This window comes from Buceros rhinoceros, unplaced genomic scaffold (genome assembly GCF_000710305.1).
Source record: "Buceros rhinoceros silvestris isolate BGI_N320 unplaced genomic scaffold, ASM71030v1 scaffold18166, whole genome shotgun sequence".
In the NCBI taxonomy this organism is placed as follows: domain Eukaryota; kingdom Metazoa; phylum Chordata; class Aves; order Bucerotiformes; family Bucerotidae; genus Buceros; species Buceros rhinoceros.
Window position 1 is genome coordinate 8591 of NW_010419509.1, and position 13024 is coordinate 21614.

The following is a 13024-nucleotide window of genomic DNA, read 5'->3' on the forward strand; positions in this document are numbered from 1 at the left end:
AACAAAACAACAACAACCACCTCCCCCCAAAAAAAAATCCAACACAAATTCTTCTTAGCCAGTGATGTTCTTGGCTTTACACAGAGAGAGGATAGATGCTGGTAGCACGAATCTGACCCGCGGTGCTGGTTGGATGCTGAAGGGCAGCGAGCTGTGTTGTGAGCAGCTGGGACAGCCCCTGAGACATGGCATTCCACTACATCCCAGGACTGCCGTGGTCAAAGCTACTTCCCAGCAAAGTGCTCAGCGATGGAACCTGTTTACCTGGGGTTGTTTTTTTAGGGACAGTGTAGGGTTCGCAAGTGTCTGCATATTAGCATTCATTATTGCCATGATTTTCCACTATTACCGTAGGCTTTTCCCCAGTGTGACAGAAATTATGGGAAGGAGCTCAGAGTCTCAAATGGCCCCAGTTGTACTTTTGTTGTTATTGAAGACTAAATATAAGCCATGGGAAATACAAGGTTTGGAAAACAGTCCCCGGCATCCAGACTGGCTGGGTAATGTCCTCTCCCAAGCCTCTGTAACCATCATGTTGAAAGCATCTGTTGCTTGGATCTTTCCTTTGTGGCTGTGAAAGGTGAAGGACTTACGCAGTCGGGGCATGTTGTTTGTCATCGCTGTTGAGAGTCAACATTAGAGTTATATTAAAATGAGGTGAGGGAAGTGTCACATCTTTGGAGCTGAGTTCTGCTGATTCCCTACAGGAGTGCTGTAGTTTAATGACTTGGGTTTGGTTTTGGGGAGCTGGCATTTTCCTGGTGAGCTCATTGGGCTTTGGAGTTGTGCTTGTGAAGATCTTGCTGGAGCTGGCTGTAAAGAGCTGAACATGCTCTTCCTGGGGAATCAGGTTTGACTAAACATAACCCCCTCCAGCTGCATCTGCCTACTGCCTATAAAAGATGTTTTAATTTGCATACCTTGCCACTGAGAATAGATTGTACTGATCACTCTAACTGACAAGGGCTTTCTAGATCCTTCCCTGTTTGTCTGTCACGTGCATATAGGCTCTTATTCACTCTCCAGTGGGAGCTCTAAAACCAGCATTAGGTGTTCCCTCCTCTCCCGCTTTCTATAGCTCTTGGCCTCACTTCAAGATGCAAGACACCCCTCACAGATTTCCTGTGTAATTAGTGGCATTGCTGTCAATCCCTCATTGATTTCAGTCCCAGTAAATTAGCTTGATGTGCCTCAAAAGCCATTCCTCTCCTGTTGTTGTTACAGGGTTTTAAAGACAATCTTCATGCTGTTTTTTGTTTGGCCGAGAATGCAGTGGGACCACGTGCAACAAGACCCGATGACATTCACGTTCTTTACTCTGGAAAGTAAGATTTTTTCCCTAGAAACGTTGAGAGGAAACATCATCTTAGGTTCTATTTACCTGAATACCATGCAGATAGTGAGCCTGCCCCTCACTCAGCATGCCTGAGTATTGGTAATAGTATTTCAGACAGCCGTAGTAGAGCGTGTGCTTGGAGTTTCCTGTTGGGAATGTAAATACACATCAAAATACGTATCTCACAAGCTGAAGTTTCCTTCAAGCGCTCAAGGTTTAGGCGTTTTGCCCAGTTCAACCGGTTCTCTGTGTCCGTCTGCATTGTCTTGGTCGCAGAGGCAGGCTGCCGTTGTACAACCTCCTCTCCTGTTGTCAGCAGAGTATGGTGCCTCTGTGTCTGGCAGTAAGCTGTAAAATCCCAGCTCGACACACTGGGCGTTATACAGGCCCAACAGGCAGACCCAGCCACGAGGGCAGTTCTGATCTAACCCCTTCCCACGTGTGCTCCGTCTGCTTGCAGCTGGGGAATAAGCAGCCACACAGGCTGGCAGAGTCAAAGCACGTTAGGTCTGAGTCTTCCTCAGCCAGGTTTCTAGTCCAGACTGATGAGTTGTCACGGAAGAAGCCTGAAGTACCGTTGCATTAACTGCCCTCTCTTCTTCCTAGAACTGTGGAAATCAATAACACTGATGCAGAGGGCAGACTGATCCTGGCTGACGGAGTAGCTTACGCATGCAAGGATCTGGGAGCTGATATTATTCTTGATATGGCCACTCTCACTGGAGCTCAGGTACTGAACAGAACTGCTGGCGGGCAGGGGGTGCGTCCTGCTGCTCTGTGCCTTATACACGTCTTACCCCCTGTCCTGGTCTGTGGGGGAAAGTAGATACTGTGAACTGTTGTGCTCAGTGGTGCTTCCCTAAACTTGTGCAGCAGAAAGCTGCCAACAGCAAACCCAGTGAACTGTGATCCTCTGTGCACAGGACGTGTGCCGTGAGTGTGTCATTTAGAGCTGCGTTGCTCAAGCAGGTGTTTTTTGTCCTTTATGCAACCTTTTTGCTTTTGCATACTTAGAGAAAAAATGGTGTTCTTCTGCTGACATTAGCAGCTGATGTAAGCGATCCAGCACTCCATGTTAGCAATTCAGTAGCTCTATAATTAGCAGAACTGTTTTGATGATAGTGATTGGGTTTTCTCGTCTGTAAAACGGCTGAGATTGCAGCTCATACGCGGAACGATACAAGGGAGCAGATTTAATGCTGTGGGTTTTGATATCTGTTCCCATTTAGAGAAGGTTGTATTGATGAGCAGTGATTCTTGTGGTTTAATCTTCCAGAAAGTGAATTGGTTTTCCTATCAGGAGGAGAAATGGTGGCAAATTTTAGAAGCGTGAATGCTGCATACATTAGTGTAAACATCATCCTGTGGAAGTTTCCTGCTGGAGTGATGGTGGCGTCTAGGTGTTGTATGTTGGAAGGAAGCGACATTTCCAATGAATGAGGATGTTTCATTCAGCCCGTTTGGGTTCAGAAATGGATTTTCAGAAATTATAAGAGATTGAGCAGGAGCTACAGTGACTTCTCAACATCTGTAACATCAGCTTCTCGTGGAGTGGTTTTGGGATGTTTTTTTCTGGGTGGTTTTGTGAGATGAAAACAGCTGTTAATGCTGAGACGCAGTAGTTCAGGATTATCCTGCTCAGCACAGATATGATGAATCCTTCCTGACTTTGTGTTCTATCTCATTAGGGAATTGCTACAGGAAAGTATCACGCTGCTGTCCTTACCAATAACGAAGAGTGGGAGAAGGCTTGTGTTAAAGCCGGCAGGAACTGTGGAGACCTGGTCCATCCCCTTGTGTATTGCCCTGAGCTCCACTTCAGTGAATTTACCTCTGCTGTAGCTGATATGAAGAACTCTGTGGCAGTAAGGGGTTTTTTCCTTTTAAATTTCATTTATATTACATTAAAATGTGTGTTTTCTAGATAACGTGCTGGGCTGTTGATGGCTGGCCGAAAGCTCTTCACTTTGGGCTGTAATCTATTAGAAATGGGCCGTATGATTATGGTCGTCAGGTTTTTTTTGCAGGCTGTATGTTGCTACCCTGATATTTAGAGTCACGTTTAAACAGGGTAGCTTGCTGCAGAGGTGTTTGCCTTTTAAGCGCGGCCCTGAACTCCTGGATGGAGACTGTTTGAGCAGCAAAGATGGGTGTTGCTCAGATCGTCTATAACCATCGGGGACAGGAACTGGGAGCGCAGAATCCACTGCTGTGGACAGCAGTGTTTGAGAGTTACAATGTGCAGTTAAGGTCCAAAAGCTTGGCCAGAAGAGGAGTCGAGCGGGGCCAGACTGCTGCCAGGGGTTCAGTCAAAGGATTTACAGTGTAGCTGGTTTGCAAGACCGTCTTCTAGGCCATTCGTTAAGCTGTGAACTGGGCTTGCACAACTGTCTTTTCTGTAAGCAAGAATGAAACACAGACACTTTCTTTGTTGCAAGACCAACTGTATTTTTATTACTTCTACAGGACCGAGACAATACTCCAAGCTCCTGTGCTGGGCTCTTCATTGCTTCTCACATTGGCTTTGACTGGCCCGGAGTCTGGGTCCATATAGACATTGCTGCACCGGTTCACGCGGTGAGTGTGTTCATACGACTCCCGACGCTTTCCTGGGGAAGCAGCAGGGGTAAAGGAAACCACAGATACTCTCATTTCTGTGCCATCAAATTCAAAGTGAGAGAATTAGGTGGAGAAGAGCTTTTTAGGAAAGCTTTGACTCTTCATCGGTGTTGGGAATTTGTTTTGGTTCATCTGTTCCTGTTTTTCCTTTTGGTTTTCACTTTAATCAGCAGCATCGTTATCGTTGTAAACTTTGACAGCTTGCCTGCTTTCTGTTCCTGGCAATAATCCTGGCCTGCCGTTTTCACCCGTGTTGGTTTAAGGTGATTGCCCAGAGCCAATCATGCTGCCTGCTGACCTGTGGCAGAACAAACTTCTGTTTCCTCTTGGGAGTTTCCCCTCCTCACTTTGATGGAACTTGTGTATGTGCTTTTCTCCTAAAACATAAGCCAATTTACTCCTCCCTGCCTCCTTTTTTTAAAACCAGCTTACTCGGCTCATCTCCCAGTCCTTGCTCATGCTGGATGGAACGTTCCCTGCCCTGATAAATCCACCCTCGAGTCACTGTGAGCTCTGTTCTCACGAGAATCAGCTGCTGCCTTGGTTGAATCTGACTGGGCAGATTGCAGTAGCAGGAAGGGTGCAGGAGCACCAGCTGAGCAGGCCTGACAGGGACCCAGAGTGTTACTCACTGTGGCCTTGTGCCATCGCTGCTCTTGTTGAGTGAGTGGCTAAATTAAAACTAGATTCAAATTACACAATCTGAAATGTGAATTGTCGTGTGGTTTGATTTTTTTGTTGTTGTTGTTGTTCTAGGGTGAACGAGCTACTGGCTATGGCGTGGCTTTGTTGCTGTCCCTGTTTGGAGGGGCATCTGAAGACCCTTTGCTAAACATGGTGTCTCCTCTGGGGTGCAATGGAGACTCCCCCACTGAAGATATGGAGAGGGACTCCAAACGGCGGCGCCTGGTTTGATGTGCCCCGAGCCCCGCGTGACGGGCTGCTCGGGTTACCTCACTTTGCACTGATTGATTCTCAAGCAATGGAAATGTCACAGCAGAAATTGCCATTTTTTTTTACTCTCGTGATAAGATTTATTACTTGTTTCTGATAAAAAACAGCCTGATTACTTGTTTTTTTTAAATTATTGGTGCGCACAGTTGCTGAACAATACCAGTGGTGCAGAGTCCAGGCTCAACTAACTGTATCAGGAAGAGGGCATATCCTCCTCTGAGCTCCTCACAAAACCTAACTAAGTGCATTAACGCATGAGAAGCTCTCTCTAGTCCGAAGCAGCAACTGCAGCTATTGCTTACAAAGCCTTCTGAGTTACTTATTATATGTGAGGTTTTATCAGACGTTTGTGCAGGCCCCACTACATCTCAGAACACAGGACAAGGAAAAAAACTTGTAGACTTTGCTGATTTGGTGACAATTTAGCTTAATAGCAAAGGAGATGTAATGAGAAAAGGCCTATAGTTTTAATAAGGTGCTGTTTCCGCATGTTTAATGTTTTTCTGACCAGTGAAATCAGCCGGAGTGGTCCAGAACATAACTCTACGTAAATCTTTCACATACAGATTGCAGAATGTATTCGTATTAAATGGGGAAAAAAATAGAGGGACTGTGATTGAGTAAAATCAGTTTACAAAGCAGAGTGGCTTCTTGCCACTTAATAAATTTATTGTTATTAAAGCAGCTTACGTATCCCATGTGGTGTTTCATGGTGTTTCATTTCTGAGAACACGGAGTGCTCCACAAGTTTGTGCGTGACATCATTGCTCTGTTGAATTCCCTTTCCCAGCACTCGTACCTCTGAAAACGGACCAAACAGAGGAGCGGCTCACACTGAATGGTCCGGGCGGTTCTGAAGAGCCTGGTCCGCTTTGATTCCACAGCAGTCGGGGTGCACAGAGCTGGTTTCTATATAAGCCAGTCAAAAGGCACTTACAAGCTTGGACACCCATGGGACGTGACTTGCCCTGCTTTATCACTGTCAGCGGCAGAGCTGGGAGCAGAGAGACCAAGTTTTAATCAGTGCTGGTCCCTGCCTGCAGGTTCAAGCATCAGTCCTTGGAAAGGCTTCTTGGCTCAGCCAAGTGTTGATGGTGAAGGATCCCACCCAGCACACGCTTTTGGCTGCTCTGCAGATAAAGTCACGCTGAGCTGTGATGAATTACACCTTTCCCTGTGTCAGAGGTGATCTCTGGAGAGAACCGGTGTGAGGTTGTAGATGGAGTCCAACAATGAGGTACACATCTGGTTTAGGCATGAGCCTGCTTGATTGAAGACCTCATGGAAAGCTTAATGCCGAAGGGAGGAGAAACAGCATTATTCATGCTGGTTTTGTGGCTGCATGTGATTCTTGGGCAGAATGTGACCTTTACAAAACAAAACAGAACAACCCCCGAACTTCCCTACTTCCTCTGTTTGCTTCTCGCTTGCTGTTCTGGTCACCGTGGTACTCGCTCACAGCTTTAAGAGCACTCTGTATAAGCGAGTTCTGCCTTTGGGCATTCTCGACCCTCCCTGTAAAGCACTATCGGGTAGCAAAAGCTGTCGTGGGAAATGTGTTGATGAGAGTTGCTTTCATTACTGACTTGGTCCGACTGCTGAAGCTAGTGGCAAAAGGTTCTAACTTCAGGGATCTGAAATCAAGTCTTCAATCTCTATCCTGTAGAAAACACTCTTCAAATAAATTCTAATTTTGAAATACAGTGTTTTGCCAAAATGAGGCAGACAGAGTAAAAAGCCTGCGGTTTTGTGGCGTAAGGCTAAATTCTGCTGTTACTGAACGCAGCAAGCCCAGATAAGGGAGGAGTTAGATTTTGAGGACTGGTTATCATATTTTTCAATTCTGCCATGTCTCAAAGCGTATCATTCTGCTGGAGTTAATCTGGGAGGCACTTCCAAATAGAAGCTATCTTTAAAAAAGTAATACTAATATTAAGGAAGTCTAATACGAAACACCTGAAAAGCAAATGGGACAAATATTGAGGAAATCAAAAACTGAAACGCAGCATAAGTTTGCTTGGCCAGAGTGTACAAAATCAATCCAATAGTGACAAGGTCTGATGTTTCTTCTGTGTCAGAGATACGAAATAAAAATCAAAGCTTTTTTTTTTTCAGTTGCATAATAAAATGTCTTGCTCCTCCCTACATGCATTTTTATTTCCTTCTGTTTAGGGAAGAGGTTTATTCTCTAGAGCAGAAGCTTGGGATGTGCACCAGACAGGGATTTGTGAGCTCCACTTACCAAATAAAGGATCCTCTTCGGTTTTTCACAGAGCTTGCCCTGGGATCGCTCCTGTTAAGCTCACAGTGTTTCATGACCTCCTAACAAGTTCCTCCAAGACCTGCTTCCACCATCTGTGTTTACTAACCTGCCTTCAGGCACTGGGCAGTTCTACATCCTGCTGTAGCGTTTGCCCCGAAATGGTATGAGACCTGGAAGTGACCTACAAAAGGGGAGATCCTGCAGCTGCCTCAGAAGCAGAGATACTCGGGAAGCTGTGGGGTGGCTACCGGGCAGCGCTCAGCCTGCGTCAGGCAGCAAAGCTGGAGTCTGGTCTCTGCGGCTGCCACCCATTTCTGCTCATCACTGCGTGGCCTGAAATGAGCAGATTGCAGAAGTGATCTGATGCGCTTACAGCCTCTGTGCCATCCTGACCAAGTGCTCCACAATCGCAGTCAGCTTCACCAGCCCTGCGGTGTCACAAAGCAGCAGTTACTCACAGGAAACAGCTCCAGACACCTGAGACTGACCTCGGTGGATTTAGGTGAACACACTTACATTCTGGCACTGAAAGCAGCTCTAAATAGAAACACTCCTACGCGTTGTGCACCTGCGTAGTTCCATAAAACCCTGCTAGGTCCTGGGTCCTCCACGCTGGGGAGTACCCTGGACCAACCCATCAGAGATGACGAAGCAGCACAGGGCTCTGTCAGCTGCTGAAGATCACCTCGGTATCTAAGCAGAGAACTGGAACTTGGGGACTCCCATGCTCAGGGTTCCCAGATGTCCTCCAGCTCCTCAGCTGCCTTCTGAGCAACCACTGAAGTTGGAGCAGAGTGATGCAGGACCTGACACCAGGCTCCAGAAGCAGCACAGAGCCAGGGAGGTGCCACTCTAGGTTGTTTCTAGGAACGGGAGCTTAAGTAGCTGTGGGCCCAGCGCTTCAAAGAGGAGGTTGACAATTAGCCACAAGCTAATATAGAGCCCGAAGAGATTTCCTTCCCATTTCCTCCTTGGTGCTGTGCTGCTGTCACCTGAGGGTGGTCCGGTGGAAGCTGACATAGGCAGCAGGTGAGTTAGGAAGTTCCTCTGCCATGGCCACCCAGCTCTGGGGGCTGACGGTCACAGCAGACCGTGCTGCTCTTCATCTTGGTGACAACAACGTCCTCTGGGCAATAGTTTGCTATGGGCTGGAGGGGTGACAGACTCCTATTGCTTGCTCTGGGTACAGCCTGCGCGCAGGCAGGAGGCACGGAAATCCCATCCTGTTTGTAATTTGGACAAAACTGTGGACAAAGTAGATTTTTTGGAAAATAGGTTATGGGACAAGCGCTGATGTTCCAAGACTCTTTCGGGTGAGTCAGGACATCTTTTCATCTTCTAGTACCTATGTATGTAACTACTATTAATTGTTTGCTGCAGCAGGACTAGGAACTGCTAAAGCAGCATCCGTGCCAGAAAAGGGTCCTTTTGTAGTGACACTGCGCCCACTCAGAGGCTGCACAAAGTCCCACCAAGCAATCCCCTGGATTTTTCTCCATTAGCACGTGTAGGGGGTGGAATGAGTCCATCTCATTCCCCAGTCCCCACTGTGGTTTGTTGCCTCGGTATGTGATTACCTCTAGGCTCTGGATGGACAAGTAATAGTTTTCAAAATCTGCAGTGAGGGGATTTTTATTTTTCCCTTTCAAGTTTTGTTTCAAACCCTTCCCTAACACAAAACCCACAGAGGGCGTTCCAGGCAGTGTCCACCCATATGAAACCAGACATTTTTTCCATAATCTTTTTATAGATTTGATAATATTTAACTCAGCATGTATTAAAAATGTATGGAGTACATAAAATTCATTATAAATGTCACCAAACGGGCCAATGGCCTTTTAATGTGAGGGCCACAAGACTGCATTTTAACCCATTTCCTGTCTGGATCCATTCCAGTGGCAATTCCAGGAGGAGAATATATTTAGTCTCTATTTACTTAGTCTGTTTAACTTTCAGTTAGTGTCTTTGGCTCATCCCATGGCCGTGCTATTTTGGGATGATTTATACAATATTTACATTAAATTTTGCTAATATTTCCTTGCCTCTTGAAGTCAGATTACACTATTTACATCTCAAAGGCCCAAGCTAGAGGAATAAGCAGCTGTTCCAGGCACCAGAGAGAATTTAGCGTAGGGGAGGCTGCCAGAAATGAGACCATGTGTCTGAAATACTCATGGGGGAATTATTTAGAATTGGACCGTGAAGGGAGGGGCAAGGCTGACCACAGCAGTAAGAAACGCGGTTGGTATATAGGGGTCAGACAACGGCACTCAGGCATTGCCTTTGTTCTCTGCAAAGAATTTCGGTTGCACTTGGCATTAGTTGCAAATGTCCTGGGCTAAGCCACGGCAGGACCATACCGTGGGCTGCCCCGTGGGTAGGGCTGGGTTTGCGGTTGTCGTGCCTTGTTGTGAAAGCAGAGCGTCGCTTACCCCTGAAACAGGGTGAATGCAGCTGCATCTGCACCACAGCGCTGCCCTGGACCAGAGCGGGCTAGAGCCAGGCTTGGTCTGATAGTCTGGCGAACCAAAGCAGATTGGTTTGACCAAAGCTGAGCCATGTGGTTTCCGTTAATGCTCCTGGAAATGAGTGCGCAGCGCATAGGATTGTGCTGGAGGAGTACTAGAAATGTGACTGCCTAAAAGTTAAGATTTGACCTCTTTGTTAAGGGTGAATCAGAAAACAAGCAGTAAAACAAGAGTGGCTGTAGATCAGAGGAAATTCCCATCACATCCCTCGTGGTAGAGCAAAGCAGCCAGCGAAAGGGAGTGAACTGTGCCTCTTGTTCAGGGCTCTGTGTGGTGTAGCGTGAGAAATAGGGACACCGACCCTCAGATGTGTGATTTAACCTTTTACAAGGCTGAGAGACCTTCCAGCCACGGCTTGGATGCTGAGGCTGTATCCTTAAAGCAAAAAAATTCAAATATGGGTTTATAACAAAAATTAAAACACATTCAGTGGCACTTAATTTGGCTGCAAACATGTATCAGAGTTAGGGGGAAAATATTCCTCTCTGTGTGTATGAAAATTTCCCTTCCGGACTGACCTGTGAAATAACAAAGCGAGCAGCTGGGTGAGATCAAAGTGCGCGTAGCCACCTTCTCGGTCCCAGCGGTATCTGGCAGAACGATTGGTTCCTCTGCACTGGTGGCACGATACAATTTAGTGGTCCAGGGAAAAAATCCAAACTGTGAAAATATTTAGCTACTGTTATCTGGGAGAGGGTGTGAGGGGAGAAATCAAACTAGGTGGAATTTTGGACTTTAATTATTCTCAGAGGAATCTGCAGATCTTTTAACTATAGGGGATGGTTCCAACAGACATTCTTAATGGTTTGAAACTCTGGAGAACAAGTCTTGCTCTGAAAACCAGTGAAACTTTGGGGTGGGTAAATATTTTTCTCTTTTTACTCAATTTAGTTCTCATTTTCAAGTCAATGAGTTGTCTACAGTTCACAAACAAAACATTTTAATTCTTCTACCCGTGCTAATCCACTGTAACGTTGGTCCTAAAAGGCATTCATTGTACTTTGGAAATGTCTTGTTTGCAAAGTTGCTCACTTCAGTGCTAAGAAAAACTTTAGCAACAGTAAGAAAAATGTACCTGTGTATAAATAATAGCTCTCACCCAGGATTTTGCTGGCCTTGGAGCAGACAAAATAACCCAGAAAAAAGCCTAAAAAAGGGCAGAAGCAAAGTGAGCACTGGAGCAATCCCGTGATTCAGAACGGTCATGAAACAGCGGAGTCTTTCTGCCTTGGACATCGAGGCACTGTACGGAGCAAAGCACAAGGCAGGCTGATGAAACATCTCGACTCCTCCAGTCCGTTGTCATGAAATATGGTGAACTACAGTGGGACGGGGAGAGAGCTCAAAGGAATAATTTTTATTTTCTAGGAAAAAGGGTGTGAAGACAACTGAACTGCATTTTTAATGCAGATGACGAAATAAATCAGACCAGGGATGGCATAATGGAACCTCTCAAGAACGGCAGGTGTGAGGGAGTACCAGCACGTTAACCACGTCTTTCGTGGGACTTTTGCTCCTGATAATCCAGGATCCCGGGGCTGACTTATACGTACCAAAAGGATATGAGTTAAATCACCTAAATTGCACCCGCTCCATAACCCGCCTGAATTACAAGGGTGTGTCTGCACTTACTCATCACACAGGGCACCAAACTGTTGCTTATTACGTTGCTGAAAGTTTAATGTTCTTGAAAAGGCCACGGAGACAATGTATGGTGTGAAGATGAGCCTCGGTTCCTGCACGTGGCACTGCCCAGCGCCCTGGCAGAGGCTCCAGTCCGAGCGGCAGACATGGCCCCACACCTGGGACAGGCGCTCTGGCAAGGCGGTGATGCCGATTCACGACAACTGATTTACACCATCTTTTTAGTCCATAAGTGGTTCAAATCCTTCTTGGAACAAGTTAAAAAACTGGAAACAATTAAGTTCTATTATATTTGGGGTTTTTTTAGATTTTTTTGCGCTGATCACATGCAGTGACATGTGGGTTTGCTTTTAGGCTTTTCCAAGAACTTAATTTAACGGCCTGCTTTCTTCTTTGCTCCTCTGAATTGATGGGGAAGGGATGTGATCTGCTGCCACTAATGGTGGTTCTCCAGGCTGAGAGGCTGGGCAGAGAAAGGCGGTGAAGGATTCATAGACTCATCGAATGGTGTGGGTTGGAAGGAATCACCTCATTCCAACCCCCCTGCCATGGGCAGGGACACCTTCCCCTGGACCGGATTGTTTCAAGCCTTGTCCAACCTGGCCTTGAACAACCTGTGCCAGTGCCTCATCACCCACACAGTGAAGACCTTCCTTACATCTAGAGTAACTCTGGCATCTTGCCTTTGATGCTGTCTTCAGCTCCCATCTTTGCTGCTGCATCATCTCCACTTACTTCTTCAGTGTTGAGGCCAAATGTGTTGTTTTGACCATCTCTGAACCCGTCATAGACGATCACAGACAATGACAGTTTGAGACAGAAATACCAGAAAAGTGTCAAGTGGCCAACATCCCACCTTTGCTTTCCCGTGTGCCCTGGGTCCTCCTCCTTCACGCTCAGCCTTGAAGAGGTGGTGACTACCAGTTCAAATCACTAAAACCGTCTAAAAACCAGTGGAATTGCATAGACGACTTAGAAAGGCAATTCTCAAACCCGAAGGAACTGTGCCCATAAATCATGTGTGCTGTTGGACACCTCCGTGCCTATGTCTAACTTTTTAGTACCAGTTGACTATCGCATAATGGAACATACACTTAATGTTTTTATTCTCTTTAGTGGTGTTTTCAATGTCATTTTAATATAATTTAAGGCAGTTATTGAGCTCTAAATAGGAACATATGGGAAGAAAATAATTTTCCACATACATTGAAGTATGCTGGGCAATGGCGGAGTTTGGGAGGGACAGAGTGGAAAATTGTACGCATCGTGCTAAAACACAGACTTCCCCTTAACCAGGGTAACTCTGGGTGCTGCTGTTGGAGAGCAGCAGGGTTTCGTTCCTGCACGTTGTGGTTGTGTGCAGAGACACGTCTCTGGCAGGGTGTGTTATTTCCACTGCTACACATCATCTTTCCGACTAGTATTGGCTCCTCGGCTTTTAACTTCTCCGAGGTGTGGTTCAGCCAGGGTTGCCACAGTTTGGGGTTTGGGTTTTTTTGCCATCATTTTTCTGCAGAACCTAAGGAGTGAACAGGGACAGAGCCGCAACGTGATGCCACTGTTTTACCTGCATCTTGGAGATGCTGCTCTTCCTTTGGCGGGATCACAAGGCGAGTGGTTAACTTCGAACTCTCGCATTTCTTCTGTCTTGTTTTGATTAGTTTCATCCTCCTGGAATTT

At 46.3% G+C, this 13024-nt stretch overlaps 1 protein-coding gene across 1 annotated transcript in view; it reads left to right on the forward strand.

The window, feature by feature from the left end:
* Window positions 1-5599, forward strand: part of NPEPL1 (aminopeptidase-like 1) — a gene marked incomplete at its 5' end in the record, with an annotated part of 13736 nt that extends 8137 nt beyond the window's left edge. The window contains 5 exons of the mRNA XM_010138966.1: window positions 1225-1325; window positions 1943-2066; window positions 3025-3201; window positions 3803-3913; window positions 4712-5599. Coding sequence (XP_010137268.1) covers window positions 1225-1325; window positions 1943-2066; window positions 3025-3201; window positions 3803-3913; window positions 4712-4870 — 672 coding nt within the window. The remainder of the gene's footprint in view (window positions 1-1224; window positions 1326-1942; window positions 2067-3024; window positions 3202-3802; window positions 3914-4711) is intronic.
* Between the last annotated feature and the right edge of the window lie 7425 nt (window positions 5600-13024).